Below are 22963 nucleotides of genomic sequence, written 5' to 3' on the forward strand. Positions count from 1 at the left end.
ACCCATCCCTAGGATGATACCCCAGGGTAGTGTTTCTTAAAGTTATCAAGCAGAAGAATGACATGGGGGGAGGGGGATTTTGAAATATAGATTGCTGGACACCACTCCCCAGGATGCTGATTTAGGAGATCTACGCTAAGGGCCCACTATTTACATTTTGAGTCATTTTCCAATTGATGCTGATACTAACTGCCTGATGACCACACAAAGTATCTCTGTCCAAATTATACTTTCTCAAGGTCCTAAGTGGTGTATGTTGAATTTCATGAATGAAGAAATCTTTCCTCAAATAGGTCTTGGAAATTGTGTAGCAACTTGAACTGGCAGAGAGGAGAAGCAGACTCGGCCTAAATAGCGTCTACAGCTCATTATGTTGATAGGAATTGCAGACCACTTCATTTAACTGATCCCTTTCACTGTTATCATAGAGTCGGGACAATAGAAATAGTTAATTCTATTAAAGATTTGTGATGTGTCTCTTATTCTTTCAAGCAGTTTGGAATTGTATTATTACGCTTAAATGTCCTTTTCAGGTATTTATATTGTTACTACCATCCTAAAGATGAGTAAAGGGAATACAGAAAGGTCCAGAGACTTGCCAGAGACTGACAAGATACAGAGATCTTCGCCATCCACTTTTAGAGCTAGCTTTTGGAGGTATATTTTTCTCCTTTGTGATTTATCAAAATTCAAAGTCACCGTGAAAAAAGTACTTTTGAGGATATTAAAGCTTTAAAAAAACATTTGAATAACAGTAGAAGCCAAACACGGGAATGTTGACTGTTAGGTAAATGTTATACAGATTTGTGTTTCTGTTTATAGTGAAAGGAAAAACACAACTTCTCATATCATTCTAGTGACTAATGTAATCATTTCAGCTTTACACATTAGTAGCCTATCTCTTGTTGACTTAGTGTGTGTTCTCCTAGGATATCTCTTCTTCTCTTCCATTGATGAGGAAAAAAAAAGAAAACTAGGCAGCTTCTTTGATTCTACTTACAAACTTAAGTCTATATGGTGACCTAGTTCTGGAATAATTCTGTAATAGACTTCAGACTAAAATTTTTAAGAAAAATGAGTTTGAATACAGGAACTCAGAGTGAAAATTTGCTTCCAGAGATGCAGGCATGCAGTGCTTAGAGTTTGAAACTATCAGTCTCAGCTGTCTATAGTATAGAACGAACTCATTTATTAGTCATGGGGAAAACAGGAAAATCGACCCTTACATCACACCGGGCACAGAAATCAACTCCAGATGCAGACAAAACTACAATGCAAAGAGGAAAAATTACAAAAATTTGGAAGATAATATCTGTAACATGGGATTAAAAAATACTCCTTATGCTGAATTTTTAAAATGAGATCAGCGTAATGGTGACCAAACTGAAGATGTTCTGTTTGATGAATGATAAAACAGAGTAGGTAAAAGGTAAATTCACAAACTAGGAAATCTGTGTGAAAATCATTTTCAAAAGATGAACAAAATCTTAGCATGCATTTCACAACAGAAGAGAAAATGAGTAATGTATAGAAACTTTTAAAATTCATTAGCAAGAAGGGAATTATACTGTAAAACCATAGAAGATAATAATTTTATATTTATACCAGAGAGGAAAAAACCTAAAAGGCTGAGAGAATCAAGTGTTGTGACTGACTAATTGCTAGTAAACACAAACCATATTTGAAAATTGATTTGTCTTAATCAGTGTTCATAGAATTCAGTCAGTATATTTCTAATGTATGCTATTGAGAAGTGCATGAAGAAGGAAAGCTGTTTTAAATTACCAAACACAAGAAAAAGAAGATGTTAACATGGAATTCATCTATTGATATTTATTCACAGAACACAATAAAATATTCTCATTTTACTAAGAGGACATGTTTAAAGACACCAACGGATCCTTAAAACCACGGAGAATACCAAACTCGACATGAAGTATGTTCTGCCTACATGTCCTGTTAACCACATAGAACCAGAAATCATCTGTCCTCCCATGAGTTGTGCCTCCTCTCCATCATAACTCTTGGATGCTTGACCTGTTAATGAGTGTTAATTGAACTAAGCAATTTGATAACACAATGTTGGATCTATAAACCCAGGTGTCTCTAAAGTGACATGAGGTATATGTAGTCCGGGTACGAGGATTCTGCCCTAGAGAGGATGAATAAGAATAGTATAAGATTTTTATTACTATTGAGAATAGCCACACAACTGAACACATATGTATTGTGCAATTCTAGAATTTCCCATTTAGCATTTTTTCAGATGGTAATTGTGGAAAAGTAAAACTATGGCAAGTGAAGCATTAAATAATATGGAAATAGTACTATATATAAATCCAATAATAAACTACAGTTACAAAATTTATCCAAGAGAGCATAAATTTAATTAGACCTCTCACACCAGTAGCTACACAGCATGACTTTACTTTTAAAAAAAAGTAAAAAAAAAACCAACCAAACAAATAAAAAAACAAAGCAAATTTACTTAGTTTGGACCAGTTTGAACGATTCATAAGTTCATTTCTCAAATCCAAGCAAATAATTCAAATAAGGTAGATAATATAGGAATATTCATTCATTCATTCATTCACGATAAAACTGCCTAGGAAAGACAAATAAATAACCAATAAATATTTGGATCCTGGCTACCTGTCTTTCAGGAGAAGGGGCATTGGGCTCATGTCATCATAGTAGAGGGTGAACTATCTGGAACAACAGGCAACACTGTCTGCTTAGTGGACAGATGAGTTTGTGGCTCTGTTGTTTCTTTCTTCAAATTTTATAAAAATCTTAGCAAAATTGTCATGTAATGAATAAACCACATTATGTTCAATACTGAACAATATTGAATATATTTACTCAATAATAGTAGTATAACTTTTAGAAGAGTACATTACCTCCAGTTGATCATCTATCTGTAAAGCCCAGAGTAAACCAGCTCTCCATTTGTCTCATGATTACTTTCCTTGGTGTTCTTAATACTTTCTCATTTCCTAAATCAATACAAATGTTCTCCTTGCTTGAATTTTCGTCAGTGCCATTTGAGATTCTCAAATATGTTGTCCCTCAGACAACTCTCCCATTGTTTTCTCAGTACATCTTAGGATGTCTTTTTTTCCTTTCCTGTAATTACAGGAAAGGTTCTCGTGATCCGTCAACTCCTGAAACACTCATGTCCAAAGTCTCCAAAGGATTTTTTCCTTATATTCCAAGGTATCCCCTTTATCACAGTCTTCCTAGTACATATATAGTGCTGAAATTTTCTGCAGATATTCTGATAAGATCTTAATTATAAGATAGTCAAAATTAGACTCATTATCTTGTTCTACTAAAAAGCAGTCTTGTTCACATTTGAGAAATGACTGTTAATTGAATGGTTTTTCAAGAAGGGAGAGTTTATTTTTAGAGATATTTCTCAATTTGTCTTAGTTCAGAATACAATTTTAGCTGATTGCATATTCAAAATCTGCCGATATATTCCTTCTTTATCCAATTTCACCAATCTCTTCATGACAATTAGAGTGGCATTTTAAAAATTCTTTTAAATGTCTTCAGTTGGGCTACATTTTGTCTTTCATTGCTGTTAGAATTTATTTCCCGTGTGAAACCACTTATCTTCTCATAGTTTCATTATCTGTCTACCTTCTGGAGGAACATAAGGAAATGCACATGCCACACACATCTCTACTCAGAGAACGTTCACTAAAACATACTCCATATTCTAGTTATCTCTGTAAATCTGAATGCCAGTGAATATGCTAAGAGACTTTGACACAGAAGGAATTTCACTCTAGTTAAGAATTCTACTTGGAACAGTAGTGGTACACACCTTTAATCCTAGAGCTCAGGAGACATGTAGGAAACAGGCAAATCCTTTAGTTCTAGGGAAGCCTAATCTACAGAGTGAGTACCAGGACATCCAAGGCTACATAGAGAAACCCTATATCAAAAAAGAAGAAGAAGAAGAAGGAGGAGGAGGAGGAGGAGGAGGAGGAGGAGGAGGAGGAGGAGGAGGAGGAGGAGGAGGAAGAAGAAGAAGAAGAAGAAGAAGAAGAAGAAGAAGAAGAAGAAGAAGAAGAAGAAGAAGAAGAAGAAGAAGAAGAGAAGGAAGAGAAGGAGGAGGAGGAGGAGGAGGAGGAGGAGGAAGAAGAAGAAGAAGAAGAAGAAGAAGAAGAAGAAGAAGAAGAAGAAGAAGAAGAAGAAGAAGAAGAAGAAGAAGAAGAAGAAGAGGAGGAGGAGGAGGAGGAGGAGGAGGAGGAGGAGGAGGAGGAGGAGAAGAAAGAGGAGGAGGAGGAGGAGGAGGAAGAAGAAGAGGAGGAAGAGGAGGAGAAAGAAGAAGAAGAGGAAAAGGAAGAAGAAAAAGAGAGAGAAATTCTGCTTGGGAGTTTGTATATATTCCAATTGATCATCTGTTTGGCAGAATAATTTATGATAAATTTGTGCTGATTCTAGTGATAACTTTTTTCATCTCATTTCTTACTCTGTTAGTTTGTCAATTTTTAAAATTTTAATCAGAATATAATTATATCACTTCCCCTTCTGTTTCCTCCCTCCAAATTGTCTCTTCTTTCCTCCAGCCATCCAAACTCTCCCTTGCCCTCCTCTTTTTCCACTCTTATTATTGTTACATATAATAATACATATGAGGATTAAAATATAAATACAATCTTTGGAGTCCCTTATATGGTTTCAGGATTGAACACTTTGTATTGGATGACCAATTAGGCATCTCATTCCTGGGAGAAGCTAAACCTTCCTATCTTCCCAATCATTAGTTGCCTGTAGTCCTTGATCTAGGGGGAAGAACTCCATTATACCCCCTCTATATTAGAATGTCTATTGATATTTTCATTGCTCAGGTCTTGTTTAGGGACCCATATTGTGAAAGTATCAAGAAGCAATCTGAATGCAATAAGTACGATTTAAAATCTACAGAGAAGGAAAATGTTTATGATTTCATTTCCTACCTTTAATTTTTATCAACATTTATTAAATCTACCTCCAGCTTTTTATGTGACAGTATAGAAATTATTTCTTAACACCATGTATTTTACGCAGTTTTTAAATACATTTATTTCAAAATTATTTTATTATTTCATAAACTTCCTCTAATGACTTTATGAGTAGTACATATAGGTTACAAATGTTTTGCAAATTAAACTAGTTCCTATCATCAGGCTAAGTATGCAGACATAGTTTTATATAAAGCTAATACATGTAAAGTCCACAGAGCATATATATTATAAGACTATGTGTATGTAATATTTACTATTATGAATAGAACAAGACAATATTGCCAAGTATCACAGGAGTTATGGATTTCCCCAATTCCCTCTGCTATTACCGCAGACTACATTAATATTCTGATGTTAAGAACTCTGATCCAAAAAGATACATTTCTTTTCTCCACCGTACTTGTTGTATAAAACGGCACACAAGAGTGGGAAGAAGAGTTAGACTGTAACTCAAGTGCAAATGAAATGGAGGAAGAATACAGTCTATAGAGGGGCATTCCTCTATTTGGAGGGAGAGAAAGAAAAATACCTTCCTCAGTGGATAAATAAACTGCTGAATAGAAAGAAGGCATGGCCTAAGCACTTAGAAAAATACCACCTCCACCTATAATTTAACTGTTAACACCTTTAATCCTAGAACTCAGGAGACAGAGGCAGGAAACAGGCAGATCCTTTAGTTTGAGGCCAGCCTAATCTACAAAGTGAGTTCCAGGACATCCAGGGCTACCTAGAGAAACCCTATCTCAAAAACAAATGAAAAACAACAACAACAAAACAAAAACAAAACAAAAAATCTCCCACTCTAATCTCACTCTAATCTCCCAGCTACAGAGTCAGGATTTGTATCTGCTGGATGGTGATAATACTATTGAGACTCAGCCTCTCTCCCTTAACCTGAATAAAGCTAAATTTATTTTATTATTTTATTTTTGGTGTTAGTGGGTACAGCTGTTGACCCAGTGCCACCAATAAAACTCGAGTGTATGTCTATATACATTTTTAATTTTAAAAATTCTATTGAGTCACTCTTTTTTTATTCTGAATTATTTCCTAAGGGTCAGAAGTAATGGACATTTTTAAAGGCAGAAATATATCACCCAAGTACTCGCCAAAAAGGTGGTAACAATTTATTTTCCCATTGTTAATATCGCACTTTGATGCCCATTTATTGAGTCTATTTTAACTTCTTGCGTTATTTTAGGAAAATCATGTCTTAGGCCAAGTAATGTTGATGTGAACTTAAAGGAAATATAATGAATAATGAGAGGAAAATCATTGTTTTTCCCCTATGTCATATTGCAGACAAGTTTCCATAAAACTGGGATGACTTCATTTGCCAAAGACATTCGATATATCAAATGCAGCCATATGTTCTAAATATAACAGATTACTGCCATGTGCATGAGTTAGGGAACACTATGTTGTGTAAGTTGAGGGAACACTGGAAATATATGTCTGAATTTTAAATAAGTCATATTTCATACCTCAAATATTTCAATGACAGCAATAGAAAAATATATAACCTGATGCTTTCAGAGCAATAACTTTGGTGAAACATTTAAGCCATTTGAAATCTGGTCCTTTATCCAAAAGAGTATATTAAATTCATTGGGATTCCCCTCAAATGCCTTTACAAGGGAGGAGGCATAGAAATTATTCAGAGAGGACGGGAGTTCAGGGAAACTCCCTTGCTAACATTTAATGAGGTCTCCTGTCCCTGGATTCCTGAAGTTTATTACTACACTGTGAGTGGACTGAGCCAGTTGTGTTTTAACACAGATGAGACTGTTGGATCCCTGGGCCTGGAGTAATAGATAATCGTAAGGCACTAGATAGATAGGTGCTATCAAATTCAGGGTGTCTGGAAGAACAATCAGTCATCTGGTTTTTTTTTTTTTTAAATTTCTTTTCTTTAACCAAAAATGGATTTTTTTTCATACAATATATTCTGATTACGGTTCTCCCACCACTCCTCCCATTTCTTCCCTACTTCTCCTTCCACATGGATCTCTCTATTTTTTTTTTTTTTTAAGAAAACAAACAAGCATCTAAGGAATAATAGTGAAACAAAATAAAACAACACAAATCAAAATCAAACAAATGGTAATATTACAAAACAACCAAAAGAGCCAAAGAAAACCCACAAGAAATTCATATAGACACAGAGACATTCATGTTTGTACATACAGGATTCACATAAAATCCCGAACTGGAAGCCATAGTACTTACACAAAGAACCGTTGCAGTAGGAAAAAGTATTTCCTGGCAAAGTTACGAGATAAAGAGTCTCCAAAGGTGTTGCTGAGTTCATTCTGTGTTGGCTATCTACTGCTGTGCATGGGTCTGCTCTTAACAGTGCCTCACCTATCTCAAAAACTTTAACCCAGAATTGCTCCTGTCTAAAGGAACAAAGAGTGGCGAAAGACCGAAGGAAAGGTCATCCATTGATTGCTCCACCTGGGCATCCATCCTGTATGCAGCCACCAAACCCAGATACTATTGCTGGGTCCAAGAAGTGCTTGCTGACAGGAGCCTGGTATAGCTGTACCCTGAGAGGCTCTGTCAGAGACTGACCAATACAGATGCGGATGTTCATAGCCAACCGTTGGACTGAGCACGGGTACACCAATGGAGGAGTTAGGGGAAGGACTGAAGGAGCAGAAGTGGTTTGCAACCCCAAAGGAAGAACAACATTATCAACCAACCGTACTCCCCCCCCCCCCCCACCGCCCCAGAGCTCAGAAGGACTAAACCACTAACCAAAGAGTACATATGGAGGGACCTGTGGCTCCAGCTGCATATGTAGCAGAGGATGGCCTAATCTGGCATCAATGGGTGGGGAAGCCCTTGGCCCTGTGAAGGCTCGATGACCCAGTATTGGAGAATGGTAGGGTAGATGGGTGGGTGGGGGAGCCCCCTCATAGAAACAAGGGGAAGGGGGGATGGGATAGGAGTTTACACAGGGGAAACTGGGAAGGGGGATAACATTTGAAATGTAGATAAATAAAACATTTTTTTAAAAAGGAGTGCTTCAGTAAGAATCCCTTGGAGAAGTCTAATGTTTTCATTAGCAAGTGGTTATCAGTTGAGGCTAACTTCTGGCTTAGGGATGGGGCATGTGTCTACTTTTCCTCTTAGCTTTAGGACTCCAGCTGGTAGATGCCCTCCTGCAGACTCGGTGCATGCTGCTACAGTCTCTGTGAGTTTATAATGTGCTGTCCCTGCATTGCCTCTGGCTCTTACAGTCTTTCTGAATCCTCTTCCATGGAGCGCCCAGGGCCTTCAGGGGAGGGATCTGATGGAGACATCCCTTTTGGACTGAGTGCTCCAAGGTCTTGGTCCATGAAATGCTAGTTGTATGTGTATGATTTCAATGCTGACCATTTGATATTTGAAAAACAACTTGGTGAGCTCTTAACTTTTCTTTTTAAAAGGGTGACTAATTCATATTGGTAAAATTATTATATAAATTTTCAAAATATGTGGGCCTTCTTTTGCCGCATAGGCAACTAGAATTCCCCAAAAGCATCTATTTTGAATGCCTAAAATTCTGGTATAACAAATGACTCAACAAATAAGTCAAATGATGAACTGCATATTCCAGAAGTATTTGAAATCCTTGTGCTTATCCAAGTATAATATATTTTCTATTACTAATGAGCAAAGAATTTCAATGGAAAACACCCAAATAAAAGGTGAAGTTTATTCACAGAAATAAAAATTCTAAATTGCCAACAAATATATGACAGCATTATCATTCAATCTTGGTAGTAGTAAGCTGATTAAATAAAAGACAAAAGAATCATGTAATCTGTTCAGATTTGCTACAATTGTGCATAGATTTGCTACAATTATGTATAATGTATATGTGGTGGATCAGACTTGGTGATTTTTGAATACCAGGTCAGTGCTCTGACACTGAATTATACCCTCAGCCCTAATAAATACATTGTAGATTTGGTTTATTGTTTGTATTATGTTAATTGGGTTCCTAAAAATTACATGGGAATGCATGTAAGATGCTGAGGGAGGGTCCCTGCCCCTAGTTGGCTTTGATTGGTAAATAAAGTTGCCAGTGGCCAATGGTGCCATGACAAGAAAGGGTAAGATCTAGGCTTGAAAGTGATCAATCATGTAAGAGCCATGGAAGAGTGGCCCAAGCCCCTCTCCCAATTGGGTCTAGGGTAGCAAAGATGGAATATAGATTTTATTAAGGAATAACTGGGGAGTATCAGAGGGGAGGCATTAGCAACATGGGAGTTTGGGAGCGACCCATCCATTGGCTGATTAAGGCATATTAAGCATAAGGCTGTGTTGTGTGTGTGTGTGTGTGTGTGTGTGTGTGTGTATCATTCATTTGAGAACCCACAACAGTGGTAGTTCCTTGCTACTGCCTCCAATGGGGAGATTAGAGTGGATTAATTAACTACAGCAACACTAATATCCAATGCTTTTCAAAACTGCTAACATGTAGTTGAGAAAGTGCAAAGGTGCAATTCACATACTGTAGGAGTCAAAACTGTTGCCCGTGAGTTGCAAATTAGAAAGAGCACATATTACCACACTGAAACTCCTCACCTGAGAGGCTAGTCTACAATGATGAAGATCCCGGGACTCTGGAATATTTTTAGCATTGAGTATGATATTTAAGAATTAAAAATACAAAATAGAATACAGGATGGAAAATACAAAGTATGAAATATAGTGCAAAAATCAAAAGAAGTGATCTATATGTTTCCAATAAACGACAAGGCTATTTGTGGCATGTTTGATTCTGATTTTATAAAAGAAATACTCTCCAAATAGAAAAAATATAAGTGTTTGATCCTCTGTATAAAAAGTAGCCTCACTGTGTAAATACAAGTAACACGTAAAATAGCTACAGATTTGTGAGTTTTATGTAGAGCAATGGTTAGGTTTGCTACTCTGAATCCAGGACTAGGAGAAATACTGCCAACATGAAAAACCGTGGCAGCAAATCTTGTTATGGTGGACTTTTCCCGTGTCTTAATGGAGACAAATACCTAGGGTAGCACATTTTTAAAACAAAGTATTACCATTGCATGAATCTGTAATTCCACCTCATGACTCTTTAAATGAACAAGTCTTTTCTCCTCCTGGTGGCTTCTGGCATCTTCCAAATATGCTGTAGAAAAGAGGGAGAGAGAGTATGGGTCAAAGAGCTTCTCATGATGGTTGTTTTACTCATCAAGACAAATTGTCCCTTCTACATACATTTTTTAAACGGGCGGGGGGGGATTTAAAATAAAAATGAAAAGGAAAAAGACAAAGTAAAATGGTTTAAAGGAAAAATGGTTTAAAGTCACTTTAAAGGAAAAGAATGTCTTTAGGTCATAGTTTCAGAATATCTAGTTCATGACATTGGGGAGCATTCACTTTGTACCTGAGATGAGGCAATACATCATGATGGAAGCATGGGATAGATAAAAACTGTCTCCTGATGGGGCCACAAAACAAGAAAGAAGAGACCAGAATCTTAATATTCCTTTTATTAGCACATTTTTAGTCATTTAGTGACATTAACTTCTCTTTATTAAGCCCAGCCTCTTAGTGATTCCACAACCTTCCCAAAGAGCAAGAGGCTTTCATGTAACCCTTAATGGCATTTTGGGGCACTTTTCCAATCCAGGCGACATCGTAAACTCAGACACATGACAATGGATGACCAACATACATACTACAAAATAACAAAAGTGACTCAAAATTTAGAAACAACCTGTCTACACTCACAAAGTCAAAATACATTTCTATCTATAACAGCACTGGAATACAAAGAAAAAAAACTAAAGGATAGTCATTAATAAATTCTATGTAATTTCAATATAAAATGTTCTGGAACAACTGATCCAGAAACCATGAAAAAAATGCCCCTTTATGTAGCATCACTGAAGTTGTGACTGCTGTCAGTACAGAAATATTGAAGCTTTTTTTTTTTTATGAAAAGCAAGTTTTCCCCTAAGTTCATTTTTAATTTTTAAATTTTTAATCTTTTTAGAACTGCATTATATTTATATTTAGCTATGTGTGTATGGTGTGTGTGTGTGTGCACATGTGTGTGTGTGCCGTAACTGGAGGTCAGAGAACAACTTGTAGGAATTGGTTCTCTCATTCTGGTAGTCAGTCTGGGCATTTGCCGTTGTTTTTTAACTCTAAGTTTTAATATTTTTGTAGTGCTGGACATTGAACCTCTGCCCTCATGCATGCTTTTACCCTGGACTACACCATCAGTCCTCCAGGTTCAACAGCTTCTTCTAGCATCCTAATTAAAATTTTAAGCACAGAATATAGAAATATAGTACAATCTCATACCACTTTACCTAATTTCCTATGATGCTAACAGCTTTCAGAGCTAGAGTACAATAACAGCACTGTGACACTGATACAATCTAAACAGAATGTGGCTGTCATAATGACTGCTACTTCGCCTTTTACAACCTTTACCACTTTCCTCCCTTCACAGTGACTCCCCAATCTCTGCCACTCCTCAGTTAGCTTACCAGTTTTGTAATTTGTCATATTAAGAATTCAGTAACGCAGTGGTGGCGCACGTCTTTAATCCCAGCACTTGGGAGGCGGCAGAGGCAGAGAGGCAGAGGCAGAGAGGCAGAGGCAGAGAGGCAGAGGCAGAGAGGCAGAGGCAGAGAGGCAGAGGCAGAGAGGCAGAGGCAGAGAGGCAGAGGCAGAGAGGCAGAGGCAGAGAGGCAGAGGCAGAGAGGCAGAGGCAGAGAGGCAGAGGCAGAGAGGCAGAGGCAGAGAGGCAGAGGCAGAGAGGCAGAGGCAGAGGCAGAGGCAGAGGCAGAGGCAGAGGCAGAGGCAGAGGCAGAGGCAGAGGCAGAGAGGCAGAGGCAGGCGGATTTCTGAGTTTGAGGCCAGTTTGGTCTACAGAGTGAGTTCCAGGACAGCCAGGGCTACACAGAGAAACCAGTCTCAAAAAAACCAAAAAAAAAAAAAAAAAAAAAAAATTAAGTAACAAGGAAACTAACATGTAACCTTTGGGTAATGTTAAAAAACTCGGTCTAGTTTTAGGTAGTACATGTAGATTAGTGCACACATCAATAATTCATTCCTGGTCCTTCTGGAAGTATCTGAAGTATCTGATCACTTAATTATTTACCAGTTTATTTGACCTTCCACAATGTGTGTGTGATGGCTGTGAGTGATGAAATTACATCTTTCCCCAAATCCCCACGTCAAAGCCCAAACCTTCCGTGTGACTGAACTTATAGGAGCAATCAAAGTGTAGTTAAAATGAAAAGAATAGGGACATATAGAATAGAATTAGTGTTCATAAAACACAGAGGGCATAGTTTTTTGTTTACACTACGTGAAGCTGTTTGTAAGTCAAGAAGCCCTCACACGATTTTGACTGTAATGATACTCTCAGCTTGGACTTCCATTCTCCAGACAAATCTCATCAATTAAGCAGTCTAAGCTAATTGATACACAGAAAATAATTAAATCTAAATTGAGTAATGATATCTGAGTTCAACAGCTTTCTAGCCGCTCAGAGTTCTAGCCAGAGTCTTAACAATACCAGCAATTGTGTCCAGATACCTCTAAATTTGAGCCTTTTCCTTTCTCTTATGAATTCCCACTACTTCCCCATTGTTGTGTGATAAGCCACCAGAGAAGCCTGCTCAGACGTGGAGTTAAGCCAATAGAAAATCTTTATTAGCTAACCAACAACTACACCAAGTGTTTGGCATCCCAGGCTGAGCTTTTAACTAGAAAAAGTAAAAACAAAAATAAAAGTAAAAACGTGTTCTGAGTTAACATACATGAGTTAACAAGAACAGTTAGTCAGAAGTAGAACCACAGAAGCCAAAAAAGCAAGGTTAGCACTTTCCCAGAAATATGGACTTTGATGGATCAGGTCTTTGTTTTCACTTTGGCAGGTGCTATTGTCTATGTGCTGAGTTTTATGGCCTGAATGCATTTTCTATCACGAAGTCAGTTCTGCTAATATCTGGGTGCCTATTAAGGTTTGGGGTTCTATTAGACCTGTTACCTATTTTTTTTTTTTTTCATTCATGTGGCTTTTCCACTTGTATCTCTAGGTTATACTCCCATTTCAGAATCTCTGCATGTGTTTCTCCTTCTGGAATCTCCCTCTCTAATATTTACATGACTCATTGCTCAAAAGATACCTTTACAAAGATATAGTGCTTTGGCCATGCTTTTCACATTGCAAACATCCACCCACACATTAGAGCACACTGATAATTTTCTTTGTCCACTGTGTTTTTCCCATGGCACCTATGAATTTATAACAAATCATAAAACTATGTATTATGATTAGGTTTTTTCTTCCTGTTAAGAATCCAAGGTCTCTCTTTGGTTCACTAAGTGAGAAGACACTTAGAACTCATAAATATCCATTAAATAAAACACCTTGAGTGACAGACCTCCTGGGATCCAATACCAACTCTGCCCCTAAGACACTGAGTAGCTTAGTACTGCTTCCTTGCATGTAACATAAAAGATTTGAATCAGATTAGAAAGTAAGCATCCTTCTTTATATAGCTAAAATTTGGTCCTTTACCAGAGTTTGCTCCGTTGCAGGGCTTCTTCTACCTCTCCTCTTAAATATAGCTTAATTATTTTGATTTACTACTGCACACAAACACAATACACCCTGACAGAATTATGTCTTCTGGCGTTAACTGTTCCCAAGAGTTGATGTTTATGTCTAGAATGAGGGCTGAAATTTTGTGATAACTTATAAAATAATGACGTATCTTACATGATACTCTAAAAGAATGTTTTTGACACAAAATGGCACTTCAACTTATACTGCTATTCAGCAAGTCAAGTTTATTCTTTAAGTGCTGGATATGAGCATAAAGATTAAGATCGTGTCCTCATTTTGCTATTAATGTCAAAAGGATATCGAAGATTCTATTAGGTACTTCTCACAAAAGGTATTAATGAAAGTTAGCTACTTCGTTTCTAAACTTTTGTTTTGTTTTGTTTTGTTTTGTTTTTCGAGACAGGGTTTGTCTGTGTAGCCATGGCTGTCCTGGAACTCACTCTGTAGACCAAGCTGTCCTCGAACTCAGAAATCCACCTGCCTCTGCCTCCCAAGTGCTGGGATTAAAGGCGTGCGCCACCACCGCCCAGCTAAACTTTTGTTTTATAGGCCTGAAACTTCATGAACTCCACCATCAACTTTAATCTAAAGATATGCATACAGTCATTTTAGAAACAAAATGTTTGTTTTCAACATTCTCAAGAATTATTTTCATGAGTCAAAACCACTACTATTCTAGCTCTTAATTATAGCAAAAGTCACTGAAATAGGTTGTCTGAAATGAACTAAGATTTTGTGAGACTTTGGTGATTTTTTTTCACAGTTATTTCTGAACATCCATTATGCACATTTATCGATTGGTTGCTGAAGACCAAAAAATAAATTGATCCTTTCTTTAAGAAGTTTATTGTAAATAATCAGTTCGTTCCAAAGTAGCAAGGGATTTAATACACAGCAAAAATCTAATTGTTTAGTATGATTTATTTCATGTGTTCCCCGACCTCTTGTAAATTCAAATAAAAACACTTATCCCCATTTCAAAATAAATTATATTATATTATTAGCATTGAAGAATATATGAATTTTTTTCTAAAGTTTAGTAGTGTTCACAGGTAAGTGATGCTGGTATAATGTTCACAATTAGCAAGAATAACTAAAGAGATGTTGTACTTCGTAAAATAGCTTTCTAGTTCTAAAAAGAGTGTAGGATAACACGATATGAGGTACACAAATGAAGCTAGATTTGTATGGATTTAAAGTTTCTGTTTTGGGAATATTTCTAAATGTTTGCGGGTGAAAAAAAAATGTGGTTCCCTAAAACATCCTACAAGCAGGGACTCCTTTTAATTGTTTCATTCTTCAGAACACAACCTGTGGAAAACACAACAGGGGCAAGCGAGTTCTTTCGCGCACAAATACTCAAAAAGAATATAATAAGCTTTATGGAGAAAGCTGATTGGCTGCAAACTAGATGACACAAAGCACCACAGGCGCATTGAGCATCCTCCCCCAAGAAGCCATTGGTTCCTACGGCAAGCGAACAGGAACAATTCTTGACAGTTGACCTCAAGTTCCGGGTCGCGGCGGACAAAGATGGCGGCGGCCAGGTGTTGGAAGCTGGTGCCCCGCGGCCGGGGATTGTCTCAGAATGCAGCTGCTAAGGTGTCCGCCTCGGCTATCGAGGCGAGCGACCTGGAGGTCGCGGCGACGCCCGTCGCGCGGTACCCGCCGATCGTGGCTTCCATGACCGCCGATAGCAAAGCGGCGCGGCAGCGGCGGGTGCAGCGCTGGCAGGCGACGGTGCACGCGACCCCGTCAGTGGACGAGAAGATACGCATTCTCACCAAGATGCAGTTCAAGAAGTACGTGGTGCATCCGCAGAACCCCGCCTTGAACGCCGACCGCTGGTACCAGAGCTTCACCAAGACGGTGTTTGTCTCGGGCCTGCCGCCGGAGCCACCGCTGTCCCCGCCGTCGCTCGACCTCGCGGCCCTGCGCGCCGCCGTGTGCGACTGCATCCTGCAGGAACACTTCTACGTGAGGCGCCGCCAGCCCGGGTCCCTCTTGGATCGTCGCCAGGTCCTCGCCTCCTTCCTCCTGGACCAGGTAGTGAGGACTCTGGTGAGCTTGCTCACTCCGCTCAACCCTGTCCTGACCACGGCGGCTCTCGGTGAGCTTGGGACTCCCACCCTGAACAGGGGAGGTGGGGACGCCGTGGGCCAAGCTTTCTTGCAGGTTTAGTAGCACTCAGTGAGTTAGAACCTAGTTTCTGGTGGCCTGCCCTGCTGAGGACCACTCGTTAAAGTTTAGACTCCGCCGAAGCTCATCAGGTTTCCATTTTGTGTCTGACCAGCCAAAGGTCTACGAAGCCAGTAGAGAGTGTAACCAACTTGGGGTTGTCTTTTGACTCCTCCACAGGAAAGCTGGGTGACCGACCAAATGTAAGAACATCAGCGGCTCTTACTTTGCCGTAATCTCAAGATGAGATGTACGGTAATACTGTTTGGCCGAAGTTCCAAATGCCACCTAGTTAAACCTCATAATAACACAGTACATTTCACGAATTCATTTTATAAATAAAGAGTAAGAAGGCACACGTTAAATATTGCTGCCTTCAGACCCAATATTTGATAGGTTTACGGCTCAAGATTCGGTGTCAGTAAACAAAAACGTGGTTGTTCAGTGTGGACGTGAAAAAGAATGTGTGATTTTTGTTGTTGTTTTTTTATGGGGTGATAGCGCTGGGGTTTGAACTCAAGGACTAGAACACCCTCTGCCTTGGAGCTACAGCCCAGCTGATAATGTTTTTGTAATTAATTTATGTCTATGACCCTGCAGGTGTCTTAGAAATTAGTGAATTAGTTTTGCCATGGCTGTAGATGTGTGCGTGTAGTGTCTATTGCTTCTCTTCCTCATTTGTACCGGAAAAGTAGTCTTGGGAATGTACAGTAACTTTTGACTACTCACCATCGGTTGCTTAGAAAACTTAACTTTGTTCAGATGAAATTAAGTTCATCTTGTATAAAATGGCAGTGATTGGAATTGTACGGACCTTTTAGAGTAATAGTAAATTTAGTGCTTCATAGATGGGTTCTCATCTTATTCTGGTGAGTGGTTGCTGCTTATTTTAGCATCTTTAGTTTTAACTGACTAGCCTTGTTAATTACAGTGGTTAGCAAAATGAAGTTTTTGAGTACTGTCTTTGAGATATAATGGTTAAAGTATGTAACTTAGATTCTTACACTCTCTGTAGTTTTTAAATGTATATATTTTAGACATGCTATTCTTTTAACATGTTTATGACTACGTAATTAATAACCAAATTTCTCTAAATAATAAAGAAAACTGTGAATCTCTTGATAGATTGTAAACGCCCCGTTGACTTTTACTGGTTGCGTGGCGAAGAACGCATTCTTGCTGGTCATCGAAAAGGTCATATTGATGCTTTGCGGTACCAAATAAACGATAAACCACACAATCAGATTCGAATATCTAAGCAACTCCCTGAGGTAAGGGTTTTGTACCTGTTGGCATCTGGTGTGAGTATTGCCAAAGGGCAGTCAGGTGACCCGGTGAATATGATGAGGTATGGTGATAGATATCTTGCCTTCCATGTTTGTTCATGATGGCAACCCATCTGGAAATCTTTTTCAACTTTCTGGTGTGGAATGATATGTTCTACCTAGGTCAAATAGGTAAGGCATCAATGTGGTGAAATCAATTTATGATTGTTTATTATAGCAGGATTTTTTAAAAACTGTCTACATATGACCACTTTGGTCCTATCAACAGATAGTGCAGGTGAGCTCTTCTGTTTTGAACATGTTGTCTTGAACACTCCAGAAGTCAGAGCACTTCAGCGTTTTGATTTAGGAAAGTCCAACCTGCAGACTCTGGATATTCCAAATTCTGCAAAACTGAAGTTTGAAACAGTTCGGGTCCCTAGCATTTTGATTCAGAGATACTCAATTTGTATAATAAGAGAGAACTCATTGAAAAAACTTAAATATAAGATATTTTAAATGAGGTGGATACAATGGTTTTGAAGTCCCTTTGTGTTTTCTTATTCTTCAAGTTTGTGCCACTGGATTATTCCATCCCTGTAGAAATCCCTGTTATGAAATGTAAACCGGACAAGCTTCCACTGTTCAAACGGCAGTATGAAAACAGCATATTTACCGGTAAGTTTCTCTGTATGTATTGACCCATAGAAGATATATGGGGAAATTTAATTTTGAATTATTATATTTTATTATGTTTTTGATGGAGACAGGGTTTGTGTGTCTCAGTTAGCTTTGAACTCACTTTGTAGCCGTGACTGGCCTTGAGCTTGGGGCAGGAGCCCCTTGCCTCTTCCTTCCAAATGTAGGACTGTATATTACCACACCTAGCTCGGAGTTAGTTCTTAAAGACTGAGAAGGTTGGTTGGCTATGAGCAGTATTGTTCATCCATCGTCTCATGGTATTGTAACATGAATGAAAATTAGAGAGAAATTTAGCTCTTAATTTGAAAGTTTTGTTGTATCTACTGCATTATGCAGTAGCAGCATTTAACCTTCAAAAATTGTTATCCGTGCAAGACCTTTGGTTTTATATATAGGAAAGGTAGTTTGTATTTTGTATGCTTAGAGCTGGTCTTGGGATCCTGGGTGGCCTTCTATTGAAGCATCTTGCTCATTCTACACATGGTAGATCCATCAGGAGTTCAAACACTTGTAGGCCTCACATCTGCCTAACACACCCTGTTGTTCTGTCCCTTCTGTACACGTACTAGTTCCTAGGTGACCCACCGAAGGCCTTAAGAAAGCATTAGAATAGTCCTCCAGGACATTTAGTAGTCCTTTCTCAATCACTTGGTCTTAGTGACTGGGAATTGTTTTAAATCTGCTCTAGCAATGAAATGGGGGTGTGTCTGTATTCATGGGAGCTGGACTACCAGTCCTTCTGCCTGTGCTCTCCTTTCCCCTTTACCTTGTATTTCCTTTTCTGTCCTATGTTTTCTATCCACTGGTCTTGTTTGTTTCTCTTACTGCCTTTGCTTGCTCTTCTTTCTTTCCTGTCTTTGTCCCTGGCTAACGCTCATTACGGAGTAGTGGATGGCCTTGAAACTGCAGATCCTCCTGCCCCCAGATCTCCATTGCTGAGGTTAGGGGCAGGACGGACACCACTGTGCCAATATTATATATGTTCAGACTCAAATCAGAGCTTCTTATGTTTCTAGGCAAACACTACCCACTAAGCTATTCTTACATTCATTGTAATTTTACTTGTTACATTAATTGTTGTTTTACTTGTTACTATGAATGTGTGTGTATAATGTGAGTGTGGGTGTCCAAGCGCTGCAGAGTGCGAGTGGAGGTCAGAGAGTGCCTTTGTGCAAGGCATTCTTTTTTCTGCAGAGTGGGTTCCAGAAACTCAGCACAAGTCACTAGGGTTGCCCAGCAAGCACTTTTACCTCCTGAACCGTCATAAAGTGTATCCTCTGAGGGATGCTGCTTCTGTAGCTCTTAATGACTGAGAGGGATTGAGAGAGTTAAGTAATGGGAAATTATAAATGCCTTTTCTATGTATCTTTCTGGCTTATTTTGTACCTGGTGAGCCTTGTTGTAATGAGCAGGTTGGGAAATTGTTTTTAAGTAGCTGCTGTAGTCAATAAAAAAAAATATGTAAGGCGATTCAGTCTATTTATGTATTTCGAGTATAGAACGTGTGTTCCAAGAAGAAAGGTGTGCTTGAAACAAATGCCAAAGCATGTGCCCCTTGGCTTCTGCATGCTCTCATTCCATCTGAAATGTTTTTATTCTTTCCATTAGGCTCAAAAACAGCAGATCCATGCTGCTATGGCCACACCCAGTTTCATCTGCTACCTGACAGACTGAACAGGGACAGGCTGATAAAAAAAAACCAGGCTGAGCAGGTAGAAGCTGTCTTCAGAGCTAATGCCATTGCAAGTCTTTTCGCTTGGACTGGAGCGCAAGCTATGTACCAAGGTAAGGCCAGTGTGGTGACTGTTTTCATTCTTGAAAGTATAACATGTTGAGAATGGAATTAATAGATTTTTTTCTTTAGGTAAAAACAGAACTTGGGTCTGAACATGTTGATACAAAATGCAGTTATTTAAAAATCCAGAGTGAAATAATTTACATTTGAAATTTGCAAGTACACATGAGTAAACTTCTTGATGTTTTACTATGATTACTTCCTGTGTGAATATATTATTTTCTAGTGTTTTTCACAAACCTTTCAAAAAACTACTGGAGAATAAGTGGAATCTTTGTAGGTTTCCTCACTTTGTAAAATTCTTGAGTTAGGACAGAAAATGACACCAGAGTGAAGACTCCGATTAGGAAGCTTTGCATTCAGTAGATGCAAATGCAGTGGGATGTGGGCCATGGCGTGCATGTGAAGGTCACAGGGCAGCCTTCTGTGGAGTACTCGCCACCTCTTTCAGGGCCCCAGGAGTTGTGCTTGTGTCTCCATAATGTTACCAGCCCTCAAATGCATTTTATGGTAGAGTTGTTACCTTTAGAGACAGTGTTGAATAACAGACAGGCCTGACTCCCCTAGAGCTTTTATTACAGTGGAAAGTGAAAAATAATTATATACTTACAGAGTGGTGATGTTATGGGAAAAGTATACCAGCATTGAGGCAAAATCTGTTTGAATAGAAGCATAGAAAGATGTCCAGAAGTGACTTTATTTCAGAGACCTGAATGGTGATGATCTTATTCATGCGGAATCTAGGAGAGGATACACTGAGATAATGGCCTATTGGCTATTTGAGGAATAGTTCAAATAAGTCTGTGTGGTGAGAACAGGCTTTTGAAATATGTATGGAACAACATAGATGGTGGTAACTAGTAAAGAAAGGAAGAAGAGAATGCTGTGAAATGATGTAGCAGAAGGTAGAGGCTGTGGAGTTCTGACCAAGGACTGGTACCTACCAAGCAAATCCTCTATTACAGGGCTCTACTCCTCATCTTCTTATTCTCTCAGAGTCCAGTGTTCTACTTCAGAGCCTAAAGTTACAAAATATGAACTAGACTAATTCTGTATAATAACGCAGAGGGAATCTTAATACAGATGGTTCATACTAGAGTCCTCCTTTTCACTGGTAGATATGCATTTCAACTTATGCTTTTATTGCTGATTTATATTTCTTTAATAGGAGGGGAAAGTGGCAATAGGTGGGGTTGGGTTCATCAGGAAGGGTAAGTGGCACTTCCTGTGGCACTGTGTGTTCATGAGTGATAAACTGTTACCTTGTGCCTTTGAGAAATGACTGTTGGTAGAACTCTCCATTAAGGAATTAGTATAAAATATACACGTGGAGAAGTTAAGTGGATTCCTGGCCTTGGTGGTATTTAAGGGTATTTAACCAGTCAGACTAGAACAGAAATCAGCCAGAGAACTTGAGTAGATAAGGTATTAAGGCATCCTTTAACCTTATGACCTGAGACACAAGAGGCAATGACAGCAACTCTTAAAACCTCTTGTCTTCAAATGACCCTGGATTAAGCAAAGGCATTGTGTTGAAACCATAGAGAGCTAGACATCTCCTGACGATTTTGAGAGCTTGTGTATGTATCTGTATTTAGTGAAATAAATGGTAATAATGAATATTAGGTTATACGTGATACTAGTGTGGACATTTTTTGAGTCATACAGAATGCTTCCTGTAGGGAAAGGTTCTCAGATAACTAAGTGAATGCTGGAAGCTACTGAACATTGACTTTGTAGAAAAGGATGGGTCATAAGTCTGCGGACTCTAGAGGCAAGGAAACATTAATACAGCAATAGAATATAGAGGTTGTTACAAAACCAGGGACGTTGAGAGTCAGGGATTTAGTGTGTCAGGGTTTCCAGAGTATTCTGTGTGAATAAAATTTATCAATGTGTGCACATCCCAACCCTGTTTTCTTCTACAGGGTTCTGGAGCGAAGCAGATGTTCCTCGACCTTTTGTCTCCCAGGGTGTGATCACAGACGGAAAATACTTTTCTTTTTTCTGCTACCAGTTAAACACTTTGGCACTGACTGTACAAGCTGATCAAAATAACCCACGTAAAAATATCTGTTGGGGGACACAGAGTAGGCCTCTCTTTGAGACAGTGGAAGATGATGATGTGAAGGGCTTTGATGACGATGTCCTCCTGCAGATAGTTCACTTTCTACTAAACAAACCAAAGGAAGACAGAGCACAGCTGTCGGCCAGCCAGGAGAAAGTGCTTGATCCAGGACCTTGACGACATTTAAATTTCACCAGAGGAACAATAAAATCATTTAAAGGTTGTGTAACTGTCTGTCATTAAACACATTGGTTTTTGAAAAACCACATTTCTTATGTTGACCTGTCATTAGCCTTGCATTCTGTTCAATTTCTTTACTGAAAGATTTAGTTTTAGATGCAGGGATGGTGGCTTCCATACATTTGCACACATTTGCCCTCCTCGGCCCCTGGATGTGTCAGTCTCTCTAAATGTTAAAGAGGAAAAAATATATTTATCTATTGCTAATAACAGTATTGGGCTATCTTTAATACTTGCTATTTTTGTCTCATTTAAAAGGATATCGTGGGGTGCTTTTCCATGGAGCCTGGCTTTGATCCCATCCCTTAACTTGTATGTGGCTTACAACCCTCTATGACCTGACCCAGTGCCCTCTTCTGATCTCTAAGGCACCAGGCACACACATGATGCATAGACACATGCATGCAAAACACTCAGTCACATAAAATTGAATATGTGTTTCAGATTTCTTTAAATTGTTAATAACAAGAGAGTTTTAGAGCATTCTTCAAACAGGGCTGTTTTGCACAAGCTAAAGGAAGGCTTTTAAATAAAATGTTTGATCTTTATTTTAAAAGGAATGAAAAATGGAAAATATGACTAGGCTACTTTAATGGCAGCATCTTATTAATCATCCCAGTTAATGTTTAGTGGGAATGTGTAAGTGTATCCTGCTGGGGACAAAGTGAGGCTTTCCTTGTTGACCTGGCTGTTCTCTGATCCACTTTAAGAGTCTAGAATCAGATATAGGCATTTCATGTAAGTTGAATGAATGTGAGTTAATTACCAATTTCTTGAACTTGAGGTCCAACGTATCACTTGTTTATGTATTTTCCAGATTTATTTATTTGTGTGTATTGTGTATTTTTCTATCAGTGCGCCTTGTGGGCTTAGTGCCTGCAGAAGCCCTAAGAGGGCATCAGAACCCTGGATTTACAGTAGAGCTACAAGTTGGGTTCTGGGAATCAAACTAGGTTTTCTGGAAGAGCACCCAGTGCTCTCTAATCACCGAGCCCCCTCTCCAGCCCACATCTTTTAGATCAGCAAATTTACTTCTTTATGTAACTCTTTACACATTTCATACTTGACATTTTGTAAACGTGTGAG

At 38.7% G+C, this 22963-nt stretch overlaps 1 protein-coding gene across 1 annotated transcript; it reads left to right on the forward strand.

Annotated features, from left to right (window-relative positions):
* Positions 1–15134: 15134 nt before the first annotated feature.
* Mrps30 (mitochondrial ribosomal protein S30) lies at positions 15135–21861 on the forward strand. The gene is made up of 5 exons (XM_034523650.2): positions 15135–15739; positions 16933–17078; positions 17645–17750; positions 19383–19559; positions 21498–21861. The coding sequence occupies exons 1-5, from the start codon at positions 15163–15165 to the stop codon at positions 21812–21814; spliced, it is 1323 nt and encodes a 440-aa protein (XP_034379541.1). The 5' UTR covers positions 15135–15162; the 3' UTR covers positions 21815–21861.
* Positions 21862–22963: the final 1102 nt, after the last annotated feature.

Source organism: Arvicanthis niloticus, chromosome 19, assembly GCF_011762505.2.
Source record: "Arvicanthis niloticus isolate mArvNil1 chromosome 19, mArvNil1.pat.X, whole genome shotgun sequence".
Taxonomy (NCBI): Eukaryota; Metazoa; Chordata; class Mammalia; order Rodentia; family Muridae; genus Arvicanthis; species Arvicanthis niloticus.

Bases quoted from the DNA above. Each gene is read 5' to 3' on its own strand.
- Mrps30 (XM_034523650.2), top strand. From the start codon at position 15,163: ATGGCGGCGGCCAGGTGTTGGAAGCTGGTGCCCCGCGGCCGGGGATTG. The intron at 15,740-16,932 runs GTGAGCTTGGGA...ATCTCTTGATAG, and splicing joins CCTGACCACGGCGGCTCTCG to ATTGTAAACGCCCCGTTGAC. The intron at 19,560-21,497 runs GTAAGGCCAGTG...TTTCTTCTACAG, and splicing joins AGCGCAAGCTATGTACCAAG to GGTTCTGGAGCGAAGCAGAT.